The sequence below is a fragment of the Brachyistius frenatus genome, unplaced genomic scaffold (genome assembly GCF_029030835.1).
Source record: "Brachyistius frenatus isolate BFR_SWC_R1_liver_20210118 unplaced genomic scaffold, ASM2903083v1 Contig_199, whole genome shotgun sequence".
In the NCBI taxonomy this organism is placed as follows: Eukaryota; Metazoa; Chordata; class Actinopteri; family Embiotocidae; genus Brachyistius; species Brachyistius frenatus.
The window spans coordinates 382,881-396,952 of NW_027210798.1; the positions used below are offsets into that span (position 1 = coordinate 382,881).

Below are 14,072 nucleotides of genomic sequence, written 5' to 3' on the forward strand. Positions count from 1 at the left end.
CAGACTCACGGTCCTTCCTGAACATCCATCCTCATGAAGCCCGTTCTCCTCCATCTCATCCACAAAAACATCATTTCTGCACAGAAGGGCTGTAAGAAGCATCGTCCCTGCAATCGTTCCACTCCGTTATCAACATTCAAGATTCTCACTGATGATGATTGCATTTATATTTGATAGATCTCATTACTCTTCAAGCTTTTAAGGTTTACTGGGTTCAGTATATTTTAAACAGTTCCTCCCGGTCCATTAAGAGCCATTTGCTGCTGTTTTATTCATCTGATTATTCTTCTTTAATTAAAATCTATAAAACAAATAACTCCAGTCAATTATCTGTCGTTAACTTACTGCAAGTAAATATCAGTAATATCCACGACTTATTTATATAAGGCTCCACATCAGCCTGTTTACATGCAGTTTGAGTCTGAACACAAAATACAGAAAACCTGAGAAAATGGAGAAATTAAGGCTTTTTATTCCCATTTCACTCAACAAATTGATCGTCTTTGTCACGGTTACACTTCTGTGTTCCTTTATAGATGTTCACGATCAGTGAGACGAGCTGCATGCTGGATTTATCCACCGTACAATGATGAGTACAATGTCCATAAAGGGTGTAATAAAATCTATTTAGGATTTCAGCAGCATTCTCCCTTTATTATTAGATTAATCCCACAAAGCCCCACTAATGCATGAGAGTTAAGCCGTCTGCAGCGATATCATAGCGGCCGGCTGACTGTCCCACCGAGAGTGCTATTGTTCAGCGTGCACAGCGTTAGCATAATCCTCCACCAGCGCCTGCACCCGTTCCACCTGTGCCTTCACACAAGTCAGGTCATTGTGAAATCCAGAGAAGAGGAAAAGAAACCGTCACCGTACCTCACAGGTCTCCAGGGGAAAAAAGAGGGAAATGACCTCTGAGTGGATTATCTGCAAGACGTGAACCAGCTGGAGAGAAAGCCCGGCATTATCTAAAGTGCTGCTTCTCAGTAGCTTCAGCACATGAACCTTGAAAAGTCGTATTTGTGAGCCTCCGCTGGATGCATGACTGCAGAGGAGGGCGGTGAGTGGACGGAGCTTCTTTCAGAGCCAAATCAACCGTTCACCTGAGCAGCACTTCACATTTACTGCAAAACATTAGGCATGAGATAAAAGGAGTTTTTCTTAATATATGACCTGGACTCTGTTCATCCCAGAACCTCTTTGAATATTTATGTTTCAGGGATAATGGACAGAATCTATTAATATATGCGACTATCGTTCTTCCTTATTTTCCCTGTTTTTACCGGCGCCTGGTTGTCATGCGTTACTCCCGTCAGAAGGTGGCAATAATACGCAACTGATCTGATTGAAAACCTGACGATACCAGAAAACTAATAAGAAGGAGTGACTTTAGCTAACAACACCGAGATAACTGATGGACACATTTTATTCACTTTGGATTTGATGAGAGAAGTTGAATGGGAGTCTATGGAGCCGGAGGCTTTTTGGAGCCGACCTCTAGTGGCACTCGCTGGTATTGCAGCTTAGGGTAAAGGGGGCGAATATTTGATTAAAAATCAAATACTTCCGTGCAAATTTTTAGCAGTAGTTTTCCTTGAAATGCCATCCCTAGTTCTTCATGTGTCCTCACATTAACGATCCATCTTCATGAAGACTGAAGTGTTGTTTGTTCCTCATCGCAGCTGAAAAACTTGGACACTTTCCTCCAAAGCAAACGCCACCAATGTCAACAATCCAGTTTGTCTCTCCAGACAATGAAAGGCTTTAAACGGTCTTTCATGATCATAGTGTACCTGTGAATGAACACCAGACCGCCCACCCACCGGTGCAGCCCATCACTTAGACCGGACTGGAGGCCTGCGGACAAAGAGGTCTGATTCTGCCTGATGGTCAGAGGAGACAGAGGAGTCAGAGGAGCTCTGGAGACCCAGCACAAAGGGACTTTCATCGGTTTTTGACTCATCAGGAATGGACGAATCCATAAATCTGCTGGCTGCGTTTGCTGGTTCTGGGCTAAGTAATTAAATAAGTCATGTGCCAGTTGGCACTCGCTCACCCCCCCCCCCACCCCCTTCTGATAGATTGAGCCAGCCAATCAACCGGGCAGCTTAATAATTTCCTTTGTTGCTGCTTAATTGGCTTTCTGTGGCGTCTGCCATCAACATTTGCATTACACAACAACAGAAAGACCCAGGAAGTCTTTGTTCCATAAGAACACGGTATCATCAACAGGAGACGAGATTTCTGTCGTTTATTCTAAAAATTAATTAACATGAACAAAACACTTAGGTTTCCACATATTTACAAGGTAAACTCAGCTTTGAAACCATTAAAGAAAACACACACATGCTCATACACACACACACACACACACACACACACACACACACACACATAACTCAGACATTTGTTGTTGCTTCATCACCCAGATTTCCCGACAGTTCGATCCAGCCGCAAAAAGTTCAAATTAAGGTGACTTACCAGTCTGTTGTCGAACGGAGCTCTTTCATTGGTTAATGTCCCAAATATTGTTGGCTGGAGAGAAGAAACAGAACAAAAACTGGTATGTAAATTTGTTAAAAAAGGGTTATGAAATTATTCGTCATTGATCAGAAACACTATCAGCGTTAATGGTGCGTTCAGGCTCGCTGTTACGAAGGAAAATTCCAACTTGGTACCCTCCGACTTCCCAGTTGAGAGCGTTCCCATGACAACAACAAAGAGGCAACATGGCAGCCTTCAGAATATCTACTGTATTTGCTGTCTGAATACTGAAGAGTGACAACAACCTTGTCGTCATCCATGTGCACCATCACAGGGAGGAAATGGAGTCGTTAATATCTGAACACGACATTTCTACGCGTTGTTTTAAGTGGATAACGTTTAAAACAGCCAACAAAGTAGCGGCCGTGTGGGAAGGCTGTTACCACGTTGTCCGTCAATATAGTCATTCATTTACCAGCACAACACCCTGCTCTAACTAGTATGACCTAACTTGACTTATTTCTGCACTGTCGAGGGACGTCAGACCGACTTCTCAGAGCTCAGGTTGTCCTTGAATGTATCAGCATGTCATGCATGGTGCTAGAACAGCATCCTGTGATGTAGTGAGGTGTTTGGTGGGTGAAGATGGGTCGTAATATTCAGTCAGTCGACCCTTGCACTGTTATTAATACGGCACTTTGTGTGTACTTTAAAACCACAGAAAGAATCCTTGTTTTTTTCTCAATTTTAGCCTCAAAAACAAGAGTCACAATTCATCCTTGTTTTGTTATGTCTTTCAGTTTTTTCTGTCCATTTCAGTCTGTCCTCATTGTTTAGCTTTTTCTGTCTTTTCCTCGTCGTTTGGTTTTGTCTCTCTGCCCTTTCAGTGTTTCACATTCATTTCCTATTTTATTTTGATAACCCACTTTCTTGTCTCGTTCCTGTTGTCTTAACTTCCTGCCCTGGTGTGTCTTATCGTCTTCCCCGCAGTGATTGTCTCCAGCTGTGTGTAATTAGCTCCCTGCCCTCCTGGGTATAAAGTCAGCGTGCTGCCGCCTCGTGTTTCAGATCATCGTTGTGTGAACCGCGGTGTCCGGTCCTCATACCTGTTAATTCATTGACCTGAGTTCATTTTCTGGATCTTCCTTTTGTTGTTCCCTCCTGGTACTTTCATTGATTCTCCTTTTTGCCTGGATTTTGACCTTTTTTGGACTGAACCTTACACTGAGTTTCTGGAGTGTCCCGCTGACACCGCTGTCTGGATTTTGACTGGTTCTGCTAGTAAAAGATTTTTCCTTCACTGTTTTGTTTGAGTCGTGCATTTGAGTTCATATTCTGACACCTCGACAAACAGGGTTGTTGAATGCAGCACAAATGTTGCGTTGCTGCTGCTGGACAGAATAATCAGTGTGTTTACTGAGTGTTAAACAGAGGACACAAAAACACACTGATTTCTGGGTAAAATAATTAAAGCTGCAGATATTTTGACGGTGCCGTGTTCACATGATGAGGTCATTTCCTGTCAGTGCAGAACAAAAGTGTGCGAATTGAAACAACAACCGCATGGTCGACAGTCAAGTACAACACGAGTCCTAACATGTATGATTGCTGTATGTGAGTGTAGTAAGTGAAGTACATCATTCGGAGCGCAGTAGTGAGTCGGGGCTGAATTCGACACCTGTCACGGTACGAATTGTTTTCATTATTATAAAAAGAAACACATGATTTTTTTAAACAAGATAAAATCTCTGAAAATTCTGAAATTTTGAGATGGAAAATCTAATAAATAAAAACATGTAATAATAATGATGTAATGTAATTTACTGTCTCCCAGACTTATATTTCTGTGAGTGTGCAAAAGGACCATCATGTAGGGATATGAATTTATACTTATAATCCAATTATAAGTACTTGTAAGCAGTATTCCTTAGTGTGAACCAAGTCTGTCCGACACAACAACTCCAGCCAGGTACAAGAAATAAATCCAAAAAGCACAAAACTGAGCTTAAACCTGCTGAGCTGTAGGCGTTGGAGCTAACTGACGGCACAGGGGAAAATAATGGCACTAATAAAAAATGTAAATGTACTATGCTGGGACAGGTGCCTCTGCTGAGCGTAATGGAAGTCATCTGCATTTAATGTGGACCTGAATGTGGATGGCACATACAGGCTAATTAAAGTTAAAGCTTTAAATAGAGAAAGAGCCAAGCGGGCTGAATAAACTGCTTTCCTTCGCAGGTCAGATGATGTCCCAACGCTGAACGAGGAGAAGTCCAGATCTCAGAGGGCTCCTCCAAGGAGTCATATAACCTCCACACATACACAGAAAAATGTGGATTATAAGACACAAGGTGAGCTCTACGAACCAAACATATGATTAATAGTGTTTGTCTCGGCATTCAGAGGCATGGAGATGAGACAATACACAAATATTTCCTCTTTTTTTGCATTGAGGAATTATGGAGAGCAAACACAAGTGAAATTACAGACTGTTGATTCAGCTCTCTTGGGATTTGCATCCAAACGCTTCAGTTTTACAAATTAATTACAGAAAAAACCTGCTGCTCGAGATGTAAAAAGGCTGTTGTTTGGTATTTATGTATTTTTGTACACATTTAGAAACAACATTTTGATTCTGTATTTTCTTGGGTCGAAATAAAAAGTCAAAAAGTTTCAAATCTCCTTTTCTATATTCTATTAGAGTGTAAAATAAGTAAAACATGACCCTGCAGTAGCCGCTTCCATGAACTCCCATCAGGGTTGGCACTCCCTCAACTTTAATCTCCTCAAGTTGAGTACTGGCAGGGATTTATGGGTAAAAGCCTACAGCTGCATGCTGTTGCATAACTCAGCCCTATTAGCTAACCTGAATCTGTGGGACACAGAGACAGAAAATCGATGGGAAAGGCCATTCGGATGCTGACATGCTCAACGTTGTATTTACTTTTCTTTGTGGTGGATTGTTTGTAGGTGTTCGCACATTTTTACGTGTTGCTGCAAGAAGAAACCGAGAGGATATTCTCACGAAACAATCATGTCAAACATATGATGCAGAGTTAGAAAAAAGAAAAATATCTCCTCTCAAGAAACGACTTGTCTGATGCTGTAACAACGTATAGAGGAAATCCTCTTAAACCATATTAGCAAAAACAGGGATTTACCGATTAAATCCTGGAGGTCGGGAGCTGTTTGCGTTGTCGTGCCAGAAGATCAAGAGATCAACTCATATTCCACAAATTCTGAATATAGTCTCGTTTCGTTGTATGAGGCAGCCTACAGCAGACCATCAAAACGCACATAATGACCAATTTAATTTACAAGCCACTTGGAAAATAACAGCACCATTGGTCCATGTTTGCTCTTGATCAGTTTGTCTCGGAGGTTACTAATGTAACTTCAGATCATTTTGACACCCTGCTGTGCTGGTGAACTAGATATTCCCTCATATCACTTATATCACTTATTAGTTATTAATGCAGGCACAGGTAGTGTTCTATGAATCATTTACAGGATGGTTCAGAGAGTAATTGAAAAAGAAGACCAGATTGTGGGAAAGGTCGTCATTCTAGCGTGACGTTATTTTTTTACAGACTGCAGCTACTGGCAGGATAAAAAATAAATAGCGTGAATATGAAGAAATCCTGTTTTAATTCCTGGTTCATTAACGTTGTTTCAGAGAAGTGTGGATTTCTGTGCCGAAAATGTTTGTCTTCAGACATCCATGCAAACACAATATCTATTTTGAATCACCAATCGAGTTATCACACCAGGAGAAGCGAGCCTCGGCCAGACTGTTGCTCACAGTCTCAGGTTTCTTCACTGTGATTATAGTCTGTTCACACAACTCAGCCACTGTGAGGGGCGGACCAATCAGTGACCAGTGTCAGTGGTTAAGCACGTTTGTCCCGCCCCTCCTACATTGTGATTGCACATCGTCATGACGCTGGTATTATTCAATATTTTTTTTTAAAACAGCAGGAAATGGAAAACTGTCCTGTGGTCTGATGAGTCCAAATTTTAGATTATTTTTTAGAAACCATGGACGCTGCATCCTCCAGGTTAAAGAGGAGAGGGACCATCCAGCTTGTTACCAGCTCAGTTCTAAAGCCAGCATCTGTGATGGTACAGGATGCATTAGTGCACATGGCATGGGTAGCTTGAACATCTGGAAGGAAGCATTAATGCTGAATGATATATTCAGGTTTTGGAGCAACGTATGCTGCCATCCAGACAACGTCTCTTTCAGGGAAGGTCTTGTTTATTTCAGCAGAACAACGTCCAACCACATTCTGCACGTATTCCAACAGCATGGTTCTCTAGTAGAAGAGTCCGCTGATAAACTGGCCTCCTGCAGTCCAGACCTGTCAATCATTGAAAACATCTGGAGCATCAGGACATGAACAATACAACAAAGGAGACCCTGAACTGTTGAGCAGCTGAAATCCTGTATCAGGCAAGAATGGGACCACGTTTCACTGTCAAAACTCCAGAAGCTGGTCTCCTCAGTTCCCAAAGGTTTCCAGAGTGTTGTTAAAAGAAGAGTTGATGCAGCTCAGTGGTGAACATGATCCTGGAACAACTTATAGAGACGTGTTGCTGACATCAGATTCAAAATGAGAATTTATTTTTAATAAAACAATACAATTTCTGCATTTCAACATTTGATTTGTGTATTTGGTAAATTTGCAATTAGATGATTTGTAAAATAATGCATTCTGTTTTTAATTATATTTTACACAACATCCCAACTTTTTTGGAAACAGGGTTGTGTGTGTATATATATTTAAAACAGCTGTGTTCAGACAGGAGTTGTCTAAGAATATTTGGACGCCGAGCAGAGGTAGTTCCCTGCATGTTTAGACAGGTATCTGGGGGACATTTCACTGCAGAGAAACTTCAACTTACGTACCAATAAACGTGTCAAAACGAAGTGGACAGCCTCTGCCAGCTCAGTGTACACACTTCAGAAAAATCTCCATCTTAAAATCCCCAAATGTTGTGGCCTACATCTCTTGGGATACAACTGTGCTGCCGCTGAGTTTATCTCGGTATTTACTGTATTTTATCTCACGGCAATTTCAGCTCACAGTTTCCTTCAACTTTAACTGAACCTGTTACGAGTTATTTCCGATAACAGAACACAACATGTTGACCAGGCTGTCATGTGAGAGATGTTGTTACAAAACCTGGTCAGAGTTTATGTAATTGGACAGCTGCCCTACCCCAGTTTAAAAAGACTTCTTGGAGCATGTGACTCGCTCCATCACTCACCAGGAACCAGGTCATGAGCAATCAGGCCATAGAGCTGCTGAGTGATCGCATATTAATAGCCAGTTGTGGTTTTTTTTTATATCGGTCAGAGATTGACTGCTGCATGATTCAATAGCCATATTTTGGCTGCTTCTCCAAACACTTAATCTGCTTGTTGTAAAGGTTTGGAGAGACAGTAAAACTGCATATTTTAGAAACCAAACAACAGACCAAGATATTTTCTTCGTGTCCAAATATGATTAAAATGCTGATTTCATGTCAGTCGTAATTAAATCTTTCCCGCATCCTTACAGATTAATTACAGACACACTACTTAAGTTGAGGTGACGTCAGAATGATCACATTCAAACTGAAATCAGTTCACTGGAAAAAAGTTTGCTCTAAAATTAATATCTGATTTAACAAATGAAAAATGGTTCCTATGCAGAAGTGCCTTCAGCTGCAATACCACTGAGTGCCACTAGAGGTCAGCTCCAAAAAGCCTCCGGCTCCATAGACTCCCATTCAACTTCTCTCATCAAATCCAAAGTGAATAAAATGTGTCCATCAGTTATCTCGGTGTTGTTAGCTAAAGTCACTCCTTCTTATTAGTTTTCTGGAGGTCCATCTGAAAATAATCCCTCATTCATTAGAAAAGAAGATTCAAAAAGACCTGTAACCTGACTGCACCACAGGCCTGTCAATCATACAGACACACCTTCCAAAACAGGTATCTGTGGGCGGGACGTAGTATCGTCAGGTTTCCAATCAGATCGGTCAGATCCACCACCGGCTCCTCCCTCAGCTCGTCCAAATATGGTCACTTCCTGCTCCAAACCAATGACATCACTGATGGTTGCTGTTTGCTTGTGTCCTACTGTCACGTTATTCCTCAGGGTTTTACGTTATGGAGCCCCAAAGGGTCACAGTGAGTTTTTCTTTTATGAGAGCTATTTTTTAGTTAATTTTCTTCTTCCATTCTGTCTGAATAATATGTCGCCAATTATATCTGTCGTCCAAATATGGTCACTTCGAAAGATTCAACAAACTTTGGACACTTGCATTTCTCTGAAAAAGTTCAAAGGTGGGTCTGTAGCCACTGGGAAAGAAAGCAACGCTGGACTTTAATAAGTCTGTGAATTGAGTTTGAATTTTGTTGTCCAAAACTGCAAAATATGAAGAAGCCTCAAGAGAGTTGGTAACTAAAGGGATTAAAACAGGAACACTGAAATGATCTGATTACCCAACAGCAATGAAGTGTCTGAAATGTTTTCCTGCAAATGCGACTTTTTAACATGCAGATCTGAAACTAAATATGAAACGTTTTTATCTGCACTCATAACCAAGTACAAAGTTTATTATAATATTTATTGTGTATTTATGACATAAATTGATTTTTAAAACTCTGCCTCAACAATCCATCCAAGGATCCAAGATTATAGTATATTTTCTATTTATTAAATTACTTTAGTCAAATCTGTTTGCAACAAGACACCTGATGAGGTTTCTCTCTGACATTAACAGTCATGTGAACATGCACGCGCACACACACACACACACACACACACACACACACACACACACACACACACACACACACACACACACACACACACACACACACACACACACACAGATTTTAACAGTGGAGGCTTCTGCTCTGATCTTCTCCCTTTATTCTCTCTTTCTTCTTTCTTTTTCAATGTCGTCCACTCTTTTTCTGTTTTATCATAACTAAAATCAGAAAACCTTCATTTGCACAAAACCATTGATTTTATTCTGGAACATTTCCAACACATCTGTACCGCTCAGTTTGCACCATTAACCAGGTAAGTTAGTCATGTGTTCTCAGCAGCCTGTAAATAATAATCCGGCCACTTGAGTACATTAACGGCCTGATTCCCCTCCGGTTCCTCTTCCTGCATCTCAGTGAATCACAAGCTGTCTGAGAACATCTTTCATCTCAAACTCTGTCCTGACGGCTTCTGTCAGTCGAGTGAGTGTTAAACAACCTGAATGAGTCTGTAACCTGAAGCTACGAACACTTTTATATCCAGTCTGTGGCTGTGATGTCACGTGACTCCCAGCATCATGATTGTCAACTTTAACCTCAGCAGCAGTCTAATCAGCTATAATATGTTAAACACCTGTGAGGTCTTTCACCTCCGTTTATTCTTCAAGCTGTATGACAGAACTGAGCAACGCAGCATTACATCACATCTGAATGTCCTGCATTATCTGTGTGTAGCTGCAGACCTCCAGACTGTTGGGATGATCGTTATCATGTGATGTTTTCAAGTCTGCTGTGTGTTGGAACATCCTGCTCCTTCAGTACCGAGGACACAGACACACACTACAGAAACAAAAAGTCATTTATGATTTGCAAGTGTTTTCCTACCCGCTGTTTGGAGGAGGGCCTCCGTCCGAGAGGGGTCTGGCTGCGGCACTGCAGGGAGACACACAAAAACATGATGGTGAACATGTGGGATGGAGTGTCATCACAAATATTTCCTATCACTGAAACACAGCGTGTTACTTTATTTAGGGACAACAAACGTTAAAGATGTCGTACATTTCACACACTTTTGTTAAGATTAAGGCTGAGCAGAATATGATCATTTAAAATCATAAAAATGTTCGTCATGGTGTGACCTCTAGAGGTCACCTCAGTAAAACATTTTCAAAACAGAGCTGTTAAATATAGATGCATTTTAAAAAGCAAATGAAAAAATTCAAGATTTAAAAAAAGCACAGAGAAAGCAGATCATATCAAACTTTGCCACCTTCTTTAACTAATTTTGGGGTAAAGCGATGAACCATTATGTCTGAACTTGGTAGACTGAGTCAAGTTAACAAATTACATCTCTGTAACAGGAATTTCCAAAATCACAGTCACACTTTTTAAAAGATGTGAAGTTCTCTGTAAGACTGATAATGTGCATCATTTTAAACACTGGATGCAACATCTGGACAGAAGTGGTAGTCAAAGTACAGCAGATGGGGAGTTTGGAGAGTAAAATACTGCAGAAGTGGTGCTTACGGAACTTAATATCCAACAAAAGTTACTGACTGGAGCAAAAATGAATTTCCCTTGTGGATAATAAAAGTATAAATGATATCCAAAAAGAAAAAACGACAACCCTAAAAACCCTGAACACGTCTCTGCGGTTTGAAATGAGAAGAAACTTCCATTTTACATCTTTAGGTGTTCCAACAGAACCAGGATGGTAAACAGTGACAACACGTGGGTTATTGTGTCTGTATCGACTGAATATCAGAACAGGACATCCTTTCCTCAGTTCACCTGTTCAGATGATTTGATACCAGCTTCTGTATCTCATGTGAAATAAGATACTTAGATAAAAAGTGTTCATGAAAAATTCCATTTTTAATTTTAAGTAGAGAGATTTTGGTGCGAGCATTGAGGGGCATTAGTGCTGCTGCACTTTCAGGCACTCTGAGAGGTTCCCCATAATAATGAGGTCGGACCCTCGTGGATGTAAGCTGGAAGAAGAAGAAAGACTTCCTTTAAAAGCAGGTAATTGATGTTAAATCCTTCCTGGTTTTCAACTAAATGCTGCAAATGCAAAATGTAAATGGATGCATCTAAACTGCGGGCATTAAGACAAATGTAACCATTAGTGTTGTTTAAAAGGGAACATATTAGAGTTTCTCACAGGAGACGACAGAACACTGAATCCTAATGAGGCTTTAAAAGGCTCGACATGAAGCTCCCAGAGGACGTTTGAATAAAGAAAAAAACTCAGCGGTGCGGTAATGAATTCCCACATGGAGGGAAACACACACACACAGAAACACACACACACACACACACACACACACACACACACACACACACACACACACACACACACACACACACACACACACACACACACACACACACACACACACACACACAAACACACACAAACACACACACAAAAACACACACACACACACAGAAACACACATACACATACACATACACACACACACACACACACACAGTCCTCTAGTGTAACAAAGATATTGTTTGATGTAGAAAGTCTCACTTTTCTTAAACACACACAACCTCCCGTCTCACACTGACACCTTCAATGATTTAATGTAAAGACTTTTTGTTTCTCACACACAAACACACAAACACACACTCACACACACACACACACACACACACACACACACACAACACACACTCTCACACACACACTCACACACACACACACACACACACACACACACACACACACACACACACACACACACACACAAACACACACTCTCAGACACACACTCTCACACACCTTCCCAGCCAACAAAGATATCATTTGATCCAGAAAGAAAGAGAGCAGGAAGCAGTAAACCTCACTGAGGAAGCCTTTTTTTTGTTTTACAAGCTGCACCATCTGGAGATGTGGGGTGTGAGGGGTGGAGGGGGGGTTGAGGGGGGTGGAGGGGTGTAAAGGTGGCTTCAGAGCAGGTTTTCATCTGCTGCCCAAGTTCCTGCTGTACGGCTGGATGGAGGTGATTTATTTAGGACAGACATGATTGATGAAAACAGAAGAGAAGCTGAAACGAGGTGCTGAGGTCGGCGAAGAAACCTGTCAGTCAGCAAAGTCATTTGTCCACCTCGTAATTCATGTCCAAGATATATATATTTTAAATCAGTATTCATCAGCTACCACAAGGCTTGTGTGAACTGTCCGTGGTCCATCCATCAATCAGTGTTTGAAGTCTGAGCAACCAAAGAAAACCAAAGCAGGCTCAGGGAGAACATGTACAGAGCTGATATCAATATTCTGATATCAAACTAGAGATTATTTTAGATTTGGGAATTTTTTCACTCACAACTAAAGAGGTTTGATTTGCAACCAAGTAAACTTTTCAAGTCGGTGAGTGAAACCAACAGAACCTAGGAATTTTAGGAGTCCAAATAATGTTGTTCGTCCACATACTTTGACATACAAAATGATTTTTAATTGCACTGAAAAATGTACTCTAAAAATTGTGTTTTATTCTTGAATAATTCATCGTTCACAACATCCTTCTCAGCATCATCTCAAACATGGAAGATTCACTCAACGATTTGGTTTGCTGCCAAATTGTTGCTGTAAACAGCAAATGTTCCTCCCAGTTCACTGTTTATATCCAGGCAGCTGAAACTGGGCCAGACGTGTCAAGTTGATCATATTTTAGATGAAGCATGCAGGAGCAAGAAAACAGGAGAAACTGTTGGGAAGCAGAAGGTTGTCGTGTCGTCTGTTCACTCGGAAACATACAAACTGGGTTTTTTCTGTCGACTAGGATTCGTTATTCCTGCAGAGGTTTACATGAATAACTAGATATCCAGCTGAAGCATTTACAGATATTACAAAGGCACAAAGCTGACACACACACACACACACACACACACACACACACACACACACACACACACACACACACACACACACACACACACACACACACACACACACACACACACACACACACACACACACACACACTGTTTAAAGAGACACAACTTAACAACAAATGATCACACAATGATTTGTACAGCAAAGTTTCCAATTTACATTTAAATTCTTTGCGACCTTTGAACTCCTCAACGAAAGCCTTTTATTTTAATGACAGAAAACCTGTAAGAGAAGTTTCTTTACCTTCATCAAATATGGTTGACTGATGGATGATTAATACACAGGATTAAAATAATCTTTCTTTTTGACCTTTGTATCTATCGGGGAGTCTGAATCAATGCCGACTTTCCCAAATGTACTTTTCTAATCTCGACTCCCTTCAACATCTCATCATCTTGTTTCTTCTCTGAGAATGAAAGTGCAGACGTGTCTGTAACGTACAATGCCGCCTGAACACCACGTGTTCACGATCTGCTCCACTGAAAACACATCATGTCAACAGTCTCTTCCTCCCACAGAAAACAGATTTCTACCGTTAAAAACAATGAATATGAAACAGGAAGTTGACGTTTCCCAGTCAGACGAAGACGATGAGATTCCTCTCATTTTGTTCTCTTGTTTTCACCCAGCAGACGTTTGCTGTGACCTTTAGAGGAATATTAGACGGTGGAAGGAGAGCGTCAGGCGGCGATGATTGAACAGATCTTTGATAGGAGGAGATGGACGGAGGGAAAAACCAGAATCACCTCACGTCTTCTCCATCTGATCACAGACACACTGGGACCGCTCGCTTCTGACGTTTCAGCTTCAGACATCTCATCCATCTTTAGAACAAGCTGGAAACTGTTGAAAACATCATCATAATATCTTGACAGGAGTTCTACCAATGGTTGGATCACAGCCTGACCAACAGCCAAG

At 41.1% G+C, this 14,072-nt stretch overlaps 1 protein-coding gene across 1 annotated transcript in view; it reads right to left on the reverse strand.

Annotated features, from left to right (window-relative positions):
• The window catches only part of rasgef1ba (RasGEF domain family, member 1Ba), a 117,230-nt gene that overhangs the window by 82,695 nt on the left and 20,463 nt on the right, over positions 1-14,072 (reverse strand). Inside the window, exons 2-3 of the mRNA XM_069718785.1 lie at positions 10,133-10,180; positions 2,482-2,535 (exon numbers count right to left, since the gene is read on the reverse strand). Of these exons, the coding sequence (XP_069574886.1) occupies positions 2,482-2,535; positions 10,133-10,180 (102 nt within the window). The remainder of the gene's footprint in view (positions 1-2,481; positions 2,536-10,132; positions 10,181-14,072) is intronic.